Source organism: Rousettus aegyptiacus, unplaced genomic scaffold (genome assembly GCF_014176215.1).
Source record: "Rousettus aegyptiacus isolate mRouAeg1 unplaced genomic scaffold, mRouAeg1.p scaffold_m13_p_7, whole genome shotgun sequence".
NCBI classification, from domain to species: Eukaryota; Metazoa; Chordata; class Mammalia; order Chiroptera; family Pteropodidae; genus Rousettus; species Rousettus aegyptiacus.
In genome coordinates this window covers 45,018,796-45,039,176 of record NW_023416310.1, presented here as the reverse complement: position 1 = coordinate 45,039,176, position 20,381 = coordinate 45,018,796, and the positions used below count along the sequence as shown (strand labels likewise).

Genomic DNA, 20,381 nt, shown 5'->3' with positions numbered 1-20,381 from the left:
TCTCCAGAGCATAGGTCCAGGAGAGAAAGGAGAACCCAGAGAGGATGACCAAGAAGGATTGGTCCTTGAGGTAAAAGGAAAACCATGACAGTGTGTTGTCCAGAGGCTGAGGAAGGAGAGAATGGTCAGTACCTGCTGAGGTAAGTTTAAGAGGAGGACAAAGAAATGACGGTCAGATTTGGCAACATGAAGGTTCCTGGTGACACTGACAAGAACTTTTCCACCGGACTGGAGGAGACCGAAGCCTGACCAAGTGGGCAGAGGAGAGAATGGGAAACCTCATATGAGGAGGAGACAGCAACTCCAGACAACAGAGATGATGACTAGTGTCCCTGGAAATGATCTACATGCTTTAAAGACATACTCTATCATGTCCAAGTGTTAAAAAGCTAGTAAAACTGACCCCCTACAAATAAAGATTAAAAATTAAAAATATCAACAAGCAAAACATGGGTTAGTGACCAACAGGAACCATCTAGTTGGATTATGACTTAGAGATAACTGTACTAATTAGGATCCATGTGCTCCGAATATTACAAATGTATTTACCGACTCATTAACGTTACTTGTGTGAAGCAGCACATGTAACTCAATAAAAAATAAATAAATACATAGAGAAATTTAAGAAAATACGGTAAAGCTAGGAGGGTGGTAAGGAAACCAAAATGCAGACCTTAAAATCCTGTGTAATTATGAGAGGCAAGCCGCAGAAGCCAAAGCAAGAGGAATTTTAATCAATAATGAAAATTACTGTATCTATGAGAAGAGATCAATCTCCCCCAAATTGCCCTGCGTTTCTTTGTACTGAGTTTAGAGAGAGGCAATGGGCATTAGCTGAGCTCTTCTGGGCTTTCTGATTTAGCAGCAGAGGGTAGAATAGAACTACTTTGGTTTTTAATACACAGTATCTTCTCTGTTCACAGACACTAAGCATTATTACACGCTTTAGCAACCTGTGTTTTAATATTCTGAACTGTTTTCTTGTTTTAAAAAGTACCACAATTAGCCATAGCCCACACTGTCTCCTTTCCCTTAATTTGTCAGGCATTGCCATTAATTACTGTGTGCATTTTAACTGGCTAAGGCTGCACGTGGGGAAGGATCTAAGTGATATTCACCCAGATGTCAATGGCATTCAGACCTATCTGGACACCTTCCTCTGTTCACAGTTGGTGCTGTATGCTCTTAAGATGCAATGAGCCTACAAGCTGCAGGTAAGAAGAGGACCAAGGAAGGCTACCTGGGGCTGAGGTCACATCAGCAGGTCTGTTTCTCCTGACGTTTCGGATAATACCCCTTTTAGCAACCGCAAGTGGTAGGATGTTATGGTGATGAGAGGGAACAGAACAAGGACATGACTATGAATTATTACAAAGGGAGAAGGATTTTAACTTACATAAGATGTAACTGAAATGTACCCCATAGCCTTGTGCCCATGATTCCAGTAAAATGTAATATTCACACGGTCAGCTCTGTCTCCTCTACATCACCAGGTGGGCAATGAACACTATAAACAGAATCCCAGTATTTGGGGGAAATTTCACCTGTGGGTCTTCAGGAAGGAGACATGGTGGGCTATAGTGAGAGCTAAGAAGCTTAGTGGGAAGGATCACAGAAATTGGAGTGGGATAGACCCTACTTTGAATCTTGGCTTCAACCCTTTTTCTAGCTGCATGGTCTAGGGAAATTTATTTTTCTCACTTGCATATTAAGAATAATGATATCAACCCACAGAATTGTTGTAATAATGAAGCAATATGATACAGCAAAGAACTTAGCACAGAACAAATAGTAAATTCTAAAACAAAAACTCAAACTCAGTGGCTACCATCATCATCATCATTAAATATGACTTCAACAACATCTCCACAATAAGCATAATTGTGAGATTCTTACATTTATTTCTGTAAGTCTATGGGGTAATGCCAAAGCAAAATCCAGACTAGAGCATTTGTATAAGATGGCAAAAACCATGTAGAATAGTTCTAAAGCTCTCTGATGATTTAATTTGCTCCAAGGATGTAATATGGGACAATTAAAGGTATGGAGACTTTTTATACCTAAAGGCAGCTCTTTAGCAAGTCAGATTTGAGCTCTACTTGAGCTAGTTCCCCTTGGCCTGGGCCCACTCTGGCCCACATTAAGCTCATCCAAAGGTCTCAGACACCAGAGAGTGTGGGCCTCATTTACAGAAAGGCCAGGCTTTTACTCTTAGACATGGTGAGCATCCAGCAGTCAGTCATCACCCTCATGCACCTGACAGAGGAAAGTAGAAATCTATGAGATTAACTTCCATGGGCACTGTTATGAATTATATACCGCCCCCCACCCCTGCCTTGGAATTAAAAAAAAAAAAAAAGATATGTTGAAGTCCTAAGCCCTAGTTCCTCAGAATATGATCTTATTTGGAAATATGGTCATTGTAGCTATAATTAAGTTAAAATGAGGTCATCCTACAGTACGTTGAGTCCTTAATCCAATATGACTGGTGCTTTATAAGAAAACAGCATGTGAAGACAGAGAAACACACGTGACAATGAAGGTAGAGAGGGGAGTTAGGCAGCTGCAAGCCCAGGAACACCTGGGATTGCCAGCAAACCACCAGCAGCTAGAAAGCGGCAGCAGTATCCCACAGGTTTCAGAGGGACTGTGGCTGTGCCTGCCAATCTTTGTTTTGTGTTTCTAGCCTCCTGAACTATGAGACAAATTTCTATTATTTTGAGTCACCCAGTTAGTGATGCATCACTTCGGCAGCCCTAAGAAATTAATACAGGCACTTCATTTCTTTTCTTCTAATATTACTGGTAGTAATAAGCAAGTTGGAGATTTTCTGTCAAAATTCCAACATGGACTAAGTCAGCCCTTGGCCCCACCATGAGACAGCTTTCTTAGTCAAATTTTCATACGGTTCTTTTGGAATTCAAATATTGAAAAAAAAAATTGGGTGCTATTCAAATACTGCATTCAACTTTAAAGCAAACTGCATTCAACTTTAAAGCAAACTGCATTGTTCAGGGACATTACTCTAGGATTAAAATTAATATCTAACAAGATGAATCGATAGAGGGACGTGCAATTGTGTTTCAACTTATCAGTTAGCATTCTTAGTGACTCTTTTCTCCAGGAAAAAAATAAGCTTGGGAAATTTGTTCCTGTTAGTGCTAAAGTATCCATATTGATTAAATTCCAGGGTATAATGTACCATTATCCATTCTGGGCAGGCAGGGGAATCCACCCTAGGAAGGTTTCTGGTGGCAGCAGACAAAGGAAACAGGGAGGATGTGGGAAAGAATGACAGAAATGAACAGCTAGAAATAGGTGTTACATCACAATCAATGAAATATTATTCAGTTATTATGAAAGTAATGAAAATGATAAAAGTTGAAAAGATAGAAATACAATGTAATGGAATACTAATCAGCGATAAAAAAAAGAATAGAGGAACAAACTGCCGATACTTACAGCAACATGGATAGACTGTAAAAAATATAATGCTCAGTGGTAGAAGTCAGACACAAAAGAGTACTTGCTCCACGATTCCATTTATAAGGTGTTCTAGAACAGGCAAAACAATCACTCTCTATGGTTGCATTTCTGGGGTGGAATAAGGAGCATTTCTGGAAGGGGCAGGAAGGAACTTTCCGGAGTGATGAAATGTTCTATCTTGATAGAGGAGTAGGTAAATATATTTGTAAAAACTTCTCCATCAGTAACCTTAAGCATCGTGCATTTTGCTGTATGTAAATTAAACCTCTATAAAAATTTTTTTAAATACTTGAAAACAATAGCTTTTAAAAATGTTTTCTCTTTAGAATGTATCATGTAGACATTGTAGAGATTTGCAATTTTTTTCAAATTTAAGAAGAAATTAAAACATCAACACTTCTACCATCTAGAGCAAATAATTTTAACAAGTCACAAAGTGTAACATGAACATGTTAGCAAAGCAAAGATTAGAGTAAATACATACTTAACTGCCATTTATGCTCTTATTACTTCTGCTTAAAAACCATTACATATGTAAGGTCTAAAATAAAATGATGGAAAGTAACTTGGAATTACAATATTGTGACTATTTTGTGTTTTTCTTTTCCTTTAAACATGTCCTTTACCTGTCCAATAAGTAACAGTCATGATGGGAAAGATGAGAACAACTGAGGCAATTTTCCTTGAGGGGAAAGCACATTAAACGGTCGCGTGGTTACAATCATCACATGTAGGAAGGCTATGAACTTGTTGAGGACAGGAAGAGTGTCCCATTAATTCTGAGTCCCCAGAGCCAAGTACCACATCTGGCACAAAGTAGGGGCACTGTAAACATTTCTGAATAAATGTTCTTCTTGTCCAGGGACAATCAATTAACAAGAAATAGATTTTAAATTAAAGTGTAAGAGATTTCGGGCAGACATGAGTAGGCCTTTGACTGGTAGGGATGATGAAGAAAATTCTAGAATGTCTAATGTAAGAAAAAAAATCTAAGAGTATATTATATTTGTTCAAGATAGTTTACACACCCATCTTCCTAATGAAAGGCTTCTAGAACTGGCAGGATCTCTAGTTGCTCTCCAGGTATAAGATTCTACTTCTATTATTTCCTCCCAGAGGAGCAGGGATCAGAATCATCTGCCTATTCAGACACTTTGTTTGGGTGGGAAAAGAAGAGCAGATGGCCAGCCTCAGGTAGAGCCATGTTTGCAGCTAAGAGGTTCAACTTGCACCTCAGCACTAAACTTTATGGGACTCTCAAAGGGATCTGATTCCTTGCCTTCTCAAGGATCAGATAACTGAGCTCTGAGGAGTCAGGTCACCAGAAAAGCAGAAGGCAGACGACAAGTTCCTGTGGCTAGATACACACTTCTTGATGAGTCTGCAACAATGAACACGTAGTGCTTCTGGAGAGAGAAAACTGCAACTTGTTTCTGTATCTCAGGATGTTAGAAGCATTCAAAGGATTCTCTTTGAATTAATTTTCAGGGTCAAATTACTCACCACCCTGAAAGAAATTTAAATGGTGCTTAAAAAAAAAAAAGAAACTGCCTTATCATTTCCTCCTCCCTCCCCTCTGTTAAGCAAACAGTCCCTGAGTGGTATATCCTGTACCTGTCTGTGGCTGGCACCAGGTAGGGAGAGGCTTGCACACTTACCATGACCGTGACACTGCGTCAAGTTCAGAGTTCAGTCACACAAGCAGAAGTTCTGTGATAAAAACAGAGGGGAAATGACTGTGATCTGGAAAGTGTCATTAAAATCATTAATCTGGAAAATTACAGTTTGTATGAAGTTAAACCATAGGGAAATAACACCCAATTTAATCAAAAAAACAACTATTGATTAGCCAAAGGCACAAGGGCCAGGCTAATAATTACAGAGTAACTGTTTGAACAGGCAAGCTGACTACAGCAGCAAAATACTTTCGAAATACATTCAATCACCAGATGTTCATAAAGCACCTCCACAGTTGAGGCACTGTGCTAGACGATAGAGATAATATGGTGACTAAGACAAAGGATGTGCCTTCGAGGAGCTTACGGCCTGCCCGGAGAGATAGACAACAAAAAAAACAAAAGAGTAAATAAGATAATTTCAAATACCAGTAAGATGGAAATACAACAAGATCATGGTATAGAACAGGGATCAGCACACTACAGCCCATGGGCCAAATTCTGTTCCTGTACGGTCTGCAAGGTGAGAATGGTTTTCATATTTTCAATGATTGACAAAAAAAAAAAAATCAAAGAGCAATATTTCATGATATATAAAAATTATATGAAATTCAAACTTCGGTGTTCATAAATATTGACTTATTGGAGCAGTCACACTCACTTGTTTGCATGTTGTGTATGGTGGCTTTCATGTTGCAACAGCAGAACTGAACAGTCATGACAGAGACTGTGTGGTTCACAAAACTGAAAATGTTTAATATCTGTCCCTTCACAGAAAACGTTTGCTGAGCCCCGGGTGGGAGGATGACGTGATTGGGTTACTGGAAAGGAGCGGACATCTGAGCTAAGACCTGAGTGAGAAGGGTCTAGTCATTCAAAGTTCTGGAGGGGAACTGTTTCAGGCAGAGGGCGCAGTTAGTGCAAAGGCCCTTAGGTGGGAATAAACTTACCGTGTTTGAGGGATGGATTAAAACATCAAGAACAAGGGCCAGAGTGGCATGAGCTGGGGATGAAGTAGGGCCAGGACCATCTGTGGAGGCAGGAACAGGCGTCTCTTTCTCATTTGCCCAGAATGTGCTAGGGTAAGCCATTAGCAGGGCTTTATGAGACTTTCATGGGCCTCAGCCACTCTGTTGTCTGGAGGCCCTGTTTCACATCTTATAAATTATCAAAATGTTCCCATATCCATCATTAATATGTGAGTTGGATTGAACTGCTGCTGATTGGTTGACAACCTGGCAGACACAGCTTTCAGGAGCAAGGGCCCTCCCTTTGCTTCCATCTAGTTTTGGACTAAACGACAATAAGTGAGGAGGTAGGGAAGGGCGACCCCTCCCACAAAAGCCAGCCTCTAACACAAACACTTCTAGTCCTTTTGACCACTACGAGAAGTGGAAAGACTGCTTGAGCAAAGTCTTCTGGAAATACCGAGAGTTATTATTTAATGGGCTAGAAATATTTTACTAAAGGAAAATATGTATCATCCTTGAATACGGGGTGCTTTTAGTCAGACAATTTATTTTGAAACTTGGAGAGCACACAGCATAAACCCATTTATATAGAGACAGCTTTAGTATATTTATTATTTAATAGTACCGAATGAGTTTCTAAATAGATTAATGAATGCAGAAAATGGTACTCTGTGATTCTTTCATTAGATATGAGATAATCCATGTAAAATGAATCCACTCAAATGCTTAGTAGCACAATGTCTGGCACCCAGTAAGGTCTCAGTAACTTTTGGCAAGGATTGGGGAGGAGCAGAATTGCTGTAGGCCTCTTCTCAACTGCACAAAATGATCAGCCCCCAAAGGCTGAAAGGCCCTCCTCCTTAAAGCTCCCTATAGGTCTTCTCACACTTCCCACCACTCTGCAGAGCCAAAGGTTCTCTATGGGAATTCTCAGAAGGCCAGTCTACAACTCCATAAACTGAACAAAGGGAACAATTGCCCAATGGCTCAGACTTTGTTTAGAGTTTGAAAAGCTCCTTGGCTAGTCATGGGTGGGGCAAAATAATTAGCAACTGTGGCTCAGCTTTGACATCTGTAAAATGCAAATACACCAGGATTGGGTGTGGTTCAACTGACCCTAAAAGCATCAGGACTCTTCAAGATGAAAAGATGAAAGCTGAAGGGACTACATGTTTGCAGATGTCAGAAAAAACCTAAGGGTTAAGCTGTATGTGGGTGGGAAACTGCGACTTCTTTATAAGACCAGCACTCGACAAGAAGGGCTCATGGTAGGACTCCTGAAGATTTGAAGACACAGCTTTAGAGCAACTGAAAGAAAGCTGGAAACTAAACATAAGGGATCTATCCCAAAAGCAGTTGCATAAAGAAGTAAGTTGTAAATAAGTTCAACCTATTTCAAGTAAGATTACAAAAACCTGCAGAAATAATTTATGATGAATTCATAAAGAAAAATTAGGTATGTCGAGAACACATCCACGGTTTTCCTGTTGAATGTCTAGAAGGGTAATTATTACACCATCCAACAAATTTCCCTATTGTATCACTGCCAGAAATTGACAAGCCAGGTGCTGACTCAAGTATAAAGTTTCTTACATCCGTATGGCAGACTGCAGGTACGTGGAACAAGGGCCTCTCAGTTGAAGTACTATTTCAGTAGGCTACAGGCATGGAGGCAGCTGTGTGGCACATTCCTCCCACACACCCAGAATTTGGAAAGCAGGCAAATTAGATTGTTCCCTGAGCATTAGACAAGGACGATCAGCAAATAACCATCAAAACAAAGATATACAAACTCACTTCAAAGAGAAGGAATGGCTCCTGAGCCAAAGCCAACTTGCTGAAAAGTATTAACCCGTTTAAAGAAAAACTAGGTCCACTGGCAAAGCGAGCTCCACAAAAAATCCTTGGAGAGGCTTACTCCGAAGTATTCATCAAAGCTATCCTAAGGAAAGAGTGGCTTGGCTCCAGGACCCAATGGTCCAGCGTCAGATACTTCCCTACTGTGAAGATGAATTTTATCCATCTAAAACCCTCTGTTCTGTTTCCACGGTTGCCAAGCGACCTCTGGATTAGAATTTAGTTTCCCATGTAGACCTGTCTACAAAGTGCTAGAGCATGAGAATTTTTGTCTAAGTAACAATATCATTTCTTAATGTAATTAAATTAGCAGTGTGTGTGTGTGTGTGTTCATGTGTGAGTGCACATGTGTGTATGTGTGTATGGTGAGCCTATATGAATCTGTAAGTAAGAGTCGAATCTTTTCTTGATGTGCTGATGAATACAATTTCTCTGGTCCTGCTGGATGTGGCACTGTGATGAATTCACCCTGGTGCCAGATGTTGTCCTTGAGATTCCCAACTGAACTTGGTGGCCTCCATTTAGATTCATAACATGGACCCACATGCCACAACAGGCAACCGAACGTTCATTATGAAGGAGTTTGCTGCCCTTGTGGCACATTCTTACTGAATCCCTCTCTTCCCCACAAGATCACATGCGAGTGAGTCATTCACCATTTTTCTTTGGTACATGGTTTCATTTTACATCCCACGGGATGACAAATTTAAACTTCTAGTCTGCGGATTTGTGGAGGGTGTGACTGGGCCCCACCCAAACACTAAGGCTTTCAAACTCTATGAAATAGAAAAATGAAAGCAACCTTTTTTCCTTGGAACTTAGATTCTTCTAAAGGAAGTTTTGTTGCAGTGATGGGGTTTGAGTCTAGAGAAATAAACATTTTCAAACATTTAATTGAAGGCAAAGTGTGTGCTAAATGAATGCAGACAAATTTGGAAAACTTCCCCCTAAGTAATCTTAGGAAATAATCTATTCCAACCAAGTCTTGGCAAGTAACTTATTGACAGAACTTTGCCCAAATTCTAGCCACTTATTCACAGCATTGTAAGGGAGAATAGTAATAATAATTTTGATCCACAAAAAAAGTTTAAAATACATATTTTACATGTAATTGAAAATATCCCCACTCCTTCTCTAGCATTCCCAAATCAGGCCAGTCCCTTAAAGTTTTCACTCTCCTTTGTCTAAAAGGCAGGGGAAAGGAGAAAAGGAACATCCATTAAATAGTTCTCTACATTACCTTAACTTACTCAATAACCTTTAGAGTGATTAAGATTAGAAAAATTAAAAGCGTGTTGAGGTGGCCTTGATTGTTGAGAGAGCTGGTAGAGTCCTGTACTCTTTGTTCAGTGCTTGCCTTGCTTTATGTCTTTCTACTTTACTTAATACCTCAGTTTCCCCAGGCACGAGCTGTGGGTAGGGCACAACTCAAAGCATATTCTAATAAACTACATGGAACTACCCTAACCTTGTTTCTCTACATACTGTATTCAGTTTGCATAGTATAGTGCTTCAAATTTTCCTAAGTGATTTTCTCTTGTTACCTGAGGGAATCCTAGTACAATCTATGGGCTGGAGGTCTCTGAAACTCTAGTTGGCTGGGTTTTTGCTGGTGGTAATGGTTTTGAACTATTCTGCCTTTCAAATGCAAACGAAATTGGATTCCCTTCTCTCAGGCCAGTGACCATAGAAACAAAAAGTTGACATGCTGTTAACTCTGATTATTGCTCACAATCATGAGATTAACATGATAGTTTCCCCAATATTTCACATTCATTCATTAAACAAACATTATCTGAATGCCTGCCCCAAGCCTGCTACTAGTCTAGGCACTAAAAAACACACTTTAATTTCTACCTATATACCCTATGTAATATATCCTATATACCTTTGTATGTTCAAGGGTAGCCTATCTTTAAAAATAAAAATCCTAGAGGCTGTTAGTGACTCCATTGAACTTTCCTTCCCATTGCAAGGACCCTCTACAACCTTTGTGAATGGTCGTCTCTCATCTTTTAGTTATCTTCCCTCTGGTCTTGGGTCTCACTCTTCCATGAGACAGGCCTTGCCACTGATAAATGGCTCAGTATCAGGAAAGTTAGTCTTATATTTTGTTCTGTGCTCTGGAGCTAGTGTTAAAGGAGGTTAGAAATAATGAGCCTATTTGACTGCTTTTCCCTAGTGCTAGCCATGTTGAGATAATAACAATATTATCCAGCACGCACCAGTAGGGAGGGAGAGAAGGAATGCCAGAAATAGCTCCTGTAGCTTTTGCTACGAACCAAAAACACTATGGGCTTTCATTTAAAGCTATGATGTTGATGTTTTCTCAAGCCCTAGATGGCAGCTACTTATGCTGTTAGCGGCAGTGTCCCTCTAGACTTCAAACACAACTATTCTCTTGATCTTCCAGAGTTGATTTTCCCCTATTTTGGATCAAAATGTTATGTTAACCATAGGTGAGAGAGCAATTCCAAGGCTGAGCTAGAAGTATACAAAGAAAGGGGAAGTAGAAATAGGAAGGGTAAGGAAACGCCTGCCCCTGAGAGCTCACTTCCCTCGGTGTGCAGTGTGCTGGACGGTCAGGGGTAGAGAAGACTTTAGAGAGTGCCCAGTCCACCCCTTCATTTTACAGGCGGGAAACAGCCCTGTCTGCAGGTAAGCGGTAGATCTGCCTTCTGGGTAATGTGCATGGTAATAACTTCTTTTGTTTGCTCCTCTGACCGAGGTCTGGCAGGTGCTGGCAGTGTGGGCAGCACAGGTTCCCACCAGCAATGAGAGAATCCAGCCATCCTTCTGATGAGAGACGGCAGCAGGAAGGTCCAAATCTGGAGCTGGGACAGCCAACTTCACAGCCTGGCTGCTAATTTCTCATGATGGCCATTCAGACAGGCAGGACCGCCTCCTTCAAAGACCACACCATCCTTCCTTCATAACAAAGTGGCAGGAGCTCACAGTCCAAACACTTTCGGTTTATAAACCTCTTACACACACTTCCTAACTGTATGATTTGGGGTAAGTTCTTATCTCTCTGTACTTCAATTTCCTCATTGGTAACATGGAATTGATAGTAATAGTTACTTTATAGAGTTGTTGCAAAGATTAATCAAGTTATTATATCATGTTAAGTCTTTAGAAAAGCGTACATGTTATGTACTCAACAAATGTTAGCTATTCTTTTCATTATTCTTCTCTCATCTTCATATTCTAGCATTACCTGTTTAGTGAGCTGTTTAAGGTGTGGGTCACCAACTCTACCCATATTAAAAGCATCTGTAGTGTGCAAAGTACAGACTTTCATATCTACCAACATGTCGAACCAGATTTCCCTTACAGTTCTCTTAGCCACGAAGTCAGTGAGATTCTGTGTGTGCGTCCATCCTCTGACAAAATCATCATCCTCACAGTTGTCTGAATTCTAAGCACTTTCCCTGGTGCTCACCGGATTCCCACCCTGGGCCCCAACTTTCACATAGGAGAATGTATTCTCTACCTTGAGGTAGGCAGGGATTTCTTAGGACATAAAAAAAAGCATTACCCATAATAGACAACATTGATAAATAAATACTATTCTAAGTGAATGAAGCCAAACAAAGTATTCATATGAAATTCTAGAGCAAGCAAAGCTGATGTACACTGTTGCTTGGGGCCAGTGATTCGGGGTAGAGATGAGGCAGAGGGGTAACTAACTTCCGAGAAGCACAGAGACGGAAATTTAGAGGGTAATAGAAATGTTTCTTATCTCCATTAAGGTAGTGATATCCAAATGTATACATTTGTCAAAATTCACTGAACTTATCTCACAACCATTAGAATGGCTACTATAAAACAAAACAAGACAAAACAAAACAAAATAACAAGTGTCCATGAAGATGTGGAGAAACTGGAACCTTTGTATACTGCTGGTGGGAGTATAAAATGGTACAGCCACCATGGAAAAAGCATGATGGTTCCTCCAAACGTTAAAAATAGAGTAATTACTATATGATCCAGTAATTCTACTTCTGGGCATATATTCTGGGTATATACACTTCCCGATATATATACATACATACATATATATATATATATATATATATATATATATAGAGAGAGAGAGAGAGAGAGAGAGAGAGAGAGAGAGAGAGAGAGACAGAGAGAGAGACAGAGAGAGAGAGAGACAGAGAGAGAGAGACAGAGAGAGAGAGAGACAGAGAGAGAGAAAGAGAGAGACAGAGAGAGAGAGACAGAGAGAGAGAGACAGAGACAGAGACAGAGAGAGAGAGAGAGAGAGAGAGAGAGAGAGAGAGTCTTTCAAAAGAATCTAAAGCAGGGACTCAGTGACATCTGTACATCCATGTTCACAGCATCATTATTCGCAAAAGCCAAAAGACAGAAGTAACCTACATGTCGACTGATGAATTAATGGATAAACAAAATGTAGTACATACATACAAAAAATATTAGTCAGCCATAAGAAGGAAGGAAATTTGATACATGCTATAACATGGATAAACCTTGAGGCCATGATGTTAAGTGAAATGAGCCAGCCACAAAAGGACAAATACTGTATGATTCCACTTCTATTAAGTACTTAGAGTAGCCAAACACATAACATAGAATGGTAGTGCCAGGGGGTGGAAGAAGGAGTGAATAAAAAATTATAGCTCAGCAGGTATAGTTTTAGTTTTGTAAGATGAAAAGAGTTCTGTGGAAGAATGTTGCAAAACCATGTAAATGTACTTAAATATAATTACTTAACACTGAAAAACTATACACAGACTACAGGCTACCATATCCTGAGACCCAAATTCCAAGATTGACCAGTACTTTTGATATCTTCTACTGTCTTAGCAATCAGAAGAGAAGTCTTAGGGATATAACAAGACGAGACCCTCATCAGAAAACAAAACAAAACAAAACAAAACAAAACTTTGAATCTAGATCTGGTCTTTCTCATACTCTTTCCCAGAGAAACTAAAATCTACTCCATCTTTCTCTACAAAAGCCTTATGATGCAGAAGAGAAACAGATTGTTCCCAAATAAGAAACTAAAATACAGTAGTCTCCCCTTATCCACAGTTTTGCTTCCATGGCTTCAGGTACCCATGGTCATCCACAGTACAAAAATATTAAATGGAAAGTTTCAGAAATAAATAATTCAAAAGTTTTAAATTGCCCGCAGCTCTGGGTAGCATGATGAAATCTCGCACCGTCTTGCTGTCCCCCCGGCATGTGAATCATCCCTCTGTCCAGTGTATCCAGGCTGTATGTGCTACTTGCCTGCTAGTCAGTAGCTATCTCAGTTATCAGAGGGGGTGAGGAGAGAGAGAGAGAAAGAGAGACCACAATCATATACCTTTTATCACAGTATATTCCTATAATTGTTCTATTTTATTATTAGTCATTGTTGTGCATCTCTCTGTGCACCTAATTTACAAATTAAACTTTATCACAGGTATGGATATATAGGAAAAAACATAGCATATATCAGGTTTGGTACTATCCACAGTTTCAAGCATCCACTGGGAGTCTTGGAACGTATCCCCCACAAATAAGTGGGGACTATTGTACAGGAGGGAGGGGATTCGCAGTGCCAGTGAGAAAGCCAGGCTCACAGCCAGGCTTCCTGCTGTCCTGCTAGGTCCTACTTGCCTGTAGGCAGGAAAACAGGTATTATGTGCCCAGTCCTTTCCATATCAACACCACCCTTCTGTTTGCCCACAAGGGAAGAAAACGCTTCCCAGATGAACAAAAAAAGCAGCAGAGTTTTCCTTCACAGATTCACACTGGGTTAGCCTCAGAGATCTGGAAGTGAGGAGAATCAACACTGCTCTCAAGTGTTCCATTTTATTCTGACGCCTCCCATGCCCTGAAAATACTCTGGTTTTGTGGGCAACTCCCCCTCCCCCTGGATCAGCTACTCCTTCGGTGGGCCAGACCAGGGTTGTATTTACAAATCTTTCCAGAATTCAAGCTGACTCTGGTGGAATAATACAAAAACAGAACTGTTAAAAATCTTCCACAGGGTATTTCTGATTTACATAGGGAACTTGCTATTTCTGATGCAGCCTCTCCCAATTTTTTATTAAAAATCTTGTGAAGGCATGGGGAGGAAAAAAAAGAAAGTCATGCTCAAACGGAAAAGACTAGGACTAATGAAATGTCAAAGCTGAGAGGAAGTGAAACTAAGTAAAGGCAGATGGGGGAGAGATGGACGTGGGGGAAAGGAAGAGGGAGAGAGAGAGTGAGGAGATGGGTTATACCTCTCCCTGGGGACTGATCCAGAAAACCCCACCTCAGCCTACCACCTGAGTTGAGGAACTGTGAGGTAGACCTATTACTGACTCTACTCACCCCTAAACCAGCCAACAGATGTTGGGGTGAACACTGAGGTGGCAGAGTGGATGCAGGGAGAGAAGACCAATAAGAACCCCATTCTTATCTGTCCTATTGCCTGGAGCTTTTATATGTCCAACTGCACTTGGGTCACATCTGGCCTCTCCTTTTGAATCACAAACTACAGGCTGCCATACCCTGAGACCCGAATTTCAAGGTTGACCAGTACAATGGAACAGATAATAACTAGGAAGTACTATACATATATATAAATAAATTTTATTATTATTATTGTTTAGCTCAGAAGACCAGGCATTGGGGATAGGAAAAGATGGCACTGTGGAGAAGCAGAGAGGAACAAGGAGAAAACTAGCTTGAAACTGGGAGTTGGACCAGGCACTGTACAAACAATTTTCTCTCCTGCTTAAAGCTGATGCCAACACAAAAGGGTACACAGGGTGGGACTAAGGTGTTCTGTTCACTTTGTCCCTTAATAGACGCAGTCTCTTTACCGGCGCTGTACATGCGGTAACCACAAGCCACACGTGGTTTACTGAGCAATCAAAATGTGGCAGGTGCAATTGAGAACCCCAATGTTTTATTTTGTTTAATTTTAATTAAATTTAAAATTTAAAACTGAAGCAGTATAAACTATTTTTTCATAACACACAACTCTAACGTTTTGGTTGGGCTACATTTTACTTGATCCGTTGCATTGTGTAGTGCCCATGTCAGGCACGTTGCATTTTTTTGAGTATTACACCTAATCACATCACCAATTTAGTTGGTGTCAACAGGTTTAGTCACTTTGAATATTTTTCTTTGCATTGATGCAACATTTTTAATGTATTTATTTGAATACGTTTTACAGACATATTCAAGTTAAGTGATTATCTATGTAAATTGGGTACTTATAATTAAATTTCAATGATTATTATTTTAATTGTAACAGATTATTTTCTAGTTTAAAAAATAAGTATAGACACATTTAAAAAATTTAATACCAATGCATGTCACTGATGTGGAATAAGAATGACTGAATTGGCATAAGATTTAGTAAGTTAACGTAGATGTAGTTTAAAAGTGTTATGCTTTTAGTTTAAAAGTCAAATCAATTCTAAAAAAGATGAACCAGATTTTTCAATGTGGATGCAAATATTAAAGGAAAATCATCTTTGGTACTCAATTCAGATATCAGAAAATTTTTAAGTATGTCTGAAATAATTTGGGCATATTAGCCTACATGAAAACTAAATTTTATGAAACCTAAACACATATTAAGTATTTGATAAAAATTTAGTATTCAAATTCAGATGTTCTGTCAAACTACACACCAAGTTAACCAAGTTATTAAGACTTAGTATGAAAAGAAGCCTTTAAAATATCTCGTTAATAACTTTTTATATTGATCATATGTTGAAATGATAATATTTTGGGTCTACTGGATAAAATAATCTCCATTATTAAAGTTAATTTTACCTATCTCTTTTTACTTTTTAAATTTGACTACTAGATAATTCAAACTTACATTTGTAGCTCACTTTATATTTCTATTGCATAGCACTGCTCTAGACATCTCACCTTGTTTAATCATTATTACAACTATTATTGAGCACTTATTTTATTGTATCAGTTACTGTTTTAAACACTTTACATAAATAATCAGATTATCATTTTTAGTTTCACAAAAAACTTGTTTATCTTCTTAATGCCTTCATTTCCCATTTGTTAAAAAAAAAAACATGCTATAACAAAATACTAGAGAATAAGAGAAAAAGGACAAAGCTATAGAATATTTAAAGGAAAAGCCTATCCCTGAAAATAAGTCATTTAATTATTCAGAAGAAACAGGAAACTATTGGGCATCTTCATTATTTGGCAGAATAACATAACATTCAAAATAGGAGAAAAATGACCATAATAATAATATCAATAAATCCTATGAGACTAAAGATTTTGGCTTAAATATTCTATACTTAGCACATCAGGGTCAAGATTAATTTTCTATGATCATCCTTTTCCTCCCTTTCTCTATTTAGTCAAATGGCGAAAGATTTTAGGTTTTAAAACACATACGTATTTAAGAGAGCTTACCAAATCATATCCAAATATCATTCTTTTCATTACTGTTTGGTTTCAACTAAATTTTTTTTCCCCATAAAAATAGAATCCTCCAACATGAATCCTTCTAAAAGAAATGGAGACTACCCGCAAAAATCATGGAAAATTTTATGTTAACAATTTAAGAAATCACAGAAATGATAAAACCAGAAAATGCTGGTTTGTTTTTGAAAATAATCCTTATTTATTTTTTAATATTAAGGATAATAAATATACATGGCAGAAAAGCTATTGTTTGGTTTAATTTCTATTTAAGCAGCCTCAGGATTTTACAATAGTAACAATTAAGTGTGGACCCTGGACAGTTAGTGCTAAGTTTACTCTTCATCTTAACTTCGCCTTCCCTCCAGCTGTTATTATTTAAGTTGCCTGGAAGATCTGATAAACTTCTTTCCCAAACCAAGCAGCAGGACATGGGTAGAGACAGAATTTCCACTGTGATGCGGGAAATTATGGATCTGTCCACTGCCCACAAACGGAAAAGATGAACTGTCACAGAATTTTAGAGACTATAAGGTCTTTAGCAACCATCTATTTTCCCCTTTTATTTTATTGTGTAAATTATTAAATCAACTTCAAGCACTGAAAAGGACATTTTAAAACAATGTAAACTAACCATTTATTTCATTTTGTTTGTTCCAATCTTTTAACACAGTTGCGATCACAGCATGTAGATAATTTTGTGTTCTACTCGCTCCTCTTAATTTTCCATATTCCATGCAATCACCATATTTATTATTTTAGTAATTTTATACTCTTCCATCATAATGATACGATTTATTCAATATCCTTACTATCAGTTCAGATTTTTTTTATACTATGACGACGATCTTTGTAATAATTACCTCTGTAGATATTTCATTCTTTTTTTGACCTATTCCTTGTGATATCTGATGATTATGAATATTTCCAGTTGTCCTCCAAATGTATAAGGATATCCAAAAAAATCTAGACAGCCATAAGCATGCTTGCTTGCTTTATTTATTCATGATTTAATATTTAGGTATAATATTGAACACTATAATTGGTTTAACTTGATTTTATTAATTAACAGTAATATTGAATCTTTCTCTTTTTTTCCTACTTGTATCCTTTTTTGTGAATAATCTGTTTGCATTTTTTGCTCATTTTTAAGATCTTTATGCTTTCCTAATATTTATAGAAATTATGCATATATTATAAAATTTAATTTTAGACCTAAAATTTATTAAGTCTTTTTCTAATTTAATGTTCTCTTTTTAGTACAATAAATATTTGGAAGAAAAATTTTAAATCATACCCAATTTTTCCTTTGTACTCTTTCCTCTTATTACTCCAATAGTTAGAAAAAAATCTTTTTTGGTGAAATGTTGATAATTGTTGAGCTGGGTGATGAACAGGCATATGGGGGTTCATTTGTTATTCTCTACTTGGGAGTATGTTGAAAAATGTCCATAATAAAAACTTTAAAAAAAAAATCTCTTTCCCATTGCTACAATAGTGAACTTAATTTCTACTACTTTTTCTCCCACCCCTTTCATGTTCCAGTTGAGGAAACTCTTGCCCCAGGAGGTTAAAGTAACTCTTTTACTACCTGACTCACCTCGTTTTCCACCCAGTAAACTTGGCCACTAGCTCTTCCTTTTTAGGCACTGCAAAAACACCCCAGGCAGGGCTATTTAGAAGCGCTGGAATTCAATTAAAGAAGGTTTTGCTAGAAGATCCCAATAGCTGGAGCTTCATTCGTACAGAAATACTCACACCTGCCCCACCAATAAGACACAGTAAGACCAGAGATGTGCTGATAAATTTAACGCTGCCTCTCCAAGAAAAGAAAACCCTGATTCATAGCCATTTCTTTGGTGTAAATATTTCCAACACAACTGCTTTCAAGTTACCGCAGTAATGTCACTGAACCTGGAGTTAGGAACAGACAGGCAGTAGCACACCACTATATAGTGTTTCCCCCACACAGACATAATAGACATAAACAATCTCAAGAACATATATAGAATAGCAAATGGGAGTAGAATAATTAGGGAGTAATGAGTTAAATATAATACTTATAAATATTTACATCTTAATTTATTTACTCCTAAATTCATATAATTTAATTTTAAATAATAGCTATATTTAACAATCAGCTGACAAAAACCCTGAAAATGTAACAGTCAGCTCTATTGGGCTGATACAAGAATGCAAAGGATGCTCCAGCACACCACTGGGAGACGGAACAATAAAGAAAGCATAATTTAACTAGTAAAATACACATAACAAAATTTACCATTTTACCAAGTTTTAAAGTGTACAATTCAGTGGCACTAATTGCATTCAAAATGTCATACGATAGACATGGACTATAGACTAGTGGTTACCAGAGGGTACAGGGTGGGGGAGGAGGGAGGAGGTAGATGGGGTAAAGGGGGTCAAATATAGGAGGGTAGGGGGAAGGTGAAGTGGGTAAAGGGGATCGAATATATGGTAGCTGAAGGAAACTAGACTTTGGGTGGTAAACACACTATAGAATATACAGATTTCAAATTATAATGTACACCTGAAAATTATATAATTGTATTAACCAATGTTACCCCAATAAACTTAACTTAAAAAAAATCAATCTGCTAACTCAAAAAAATAAAAAGTCATGCGACCATCACCACTATCCATTTCCAGAACTTTTCCATCTTCCCAAACAGAAACTCTGAACCCATGAAACACTGACTCCCTGTTTCTCCCTCACCCTGTCCCTGATAACCATCATTCTACTTCATGTGTCTATGAATTTGACTATGCTAGATACCACTTATCAGTGGAATCAGGTATTTGTCCTTCTGTGTCTGGATTATTTCACTTAGCATAATGTTCTCAAGGTTCATCTATGTTTGAGCATGTATCAGATTTCATTCTTTAAGGTGAAAGTGGGGTTTTGAGACCAACATTTAGGGACACCTTTGGTGCCCAGACAACCAAGCTTGGCCTGGAGGGAGGGTGTGTGGCTGTCCCTTCACCTTCTCCCTTCCGAGGAATAAGCCTGGCCCAGATTCCGGGAAGTGCAGCAAACCAGGGAATCCAGTCCACTCAAAGCACAGCCCTGGTCAGGAGGCCCCGTGGTGCCTTTAACAGGGAACCCAAAGAACCTGGAAAGGACAGAATATGTCATGTGCTGATTAAAATCTCATTATGTTCATCTTTTCAGTAAATCCAGGCCAGTATTTCAACCTAAAAGAAGTTCACACAACTCAGTGGTTGAGAAAGTGGCTCCCTGACCAATACCATCACCATCAGCTAGGAACTTGTTAAAAGCACAGATTCTCCTGCCCAACCTCAGACCCAAAGAATCTACAACTCTGGGGGTGGGGCCCAACGATTTGGTTTTTAAGAACCTTTCAAGTGATTCCAGTACATTCTTAAACTGAGAACCACCGCTCTGTAGTGATGATTCTAGATTCCAACTCCTGATGCCTAAAAAGGTTCCCAAACCACCTCCATGGGTACTTCACAAGTGTTGATTCCCATTCATGATCTTACATCAACTATGAGGGAATGGAAAAAAAACAAAAACGAAAAAACAAAAACAGAAGGAATTATATTAATGGGGTGGGGCATAACATGAACACTTTAAAAAATATCTGCACAAATATGACTCAGGAAATGTGTTTGCCAAAGATTATTTAAACAGTAGAGTTCTCGAAACTATCTACATCAATCGTACATCACTCCTGGTAGGCCTGATCTGTTATTTCCCAATGCCTATGAAACTCCAAATTCAATTCTCCTCCTACATGTGGGTGCTGCTGGCTCTGGCAGCAAAGGAGATCATTCAGCCCTGGAGGAGGAAGAACAAAGGGCAGAGTTCCAGCCCCTATTCTGCCCTCCAGATTTAATCCCACCTATGAGAGCTAGTTTATTCTGGCATAAAATTGAGATAGTAGTAACTATAGAGCTGGGAATTCTGCAAGCATTAGCAATAACA

General features: G+C 38.6%; 1 protein-coding gene across 1 annotated transcript in view; it reads right to left on the bottom strand.

Annotated features, from left to right (window-relative positions):
• Positions 1-20,381, bottom strand: part of ANXA4 (annexin A4) — a 53,592-nt gene that overhangs the window by 27,037 nt on the left and 6,174 nt on the right. Inside the window, exon 2 of the mRNA XM_036224480.1 lies at positions 5,145-5,196. Within this exon, the coding sequence (XP_036080373.1) occupies positions 5,145-5,147 (3 nt within the window). The 5' untranslated portion in view covers positions 5,148-5,196. The remainder of the gene's footprint in view (positions 1-5,144; positions 5,197-20,381) is intronic.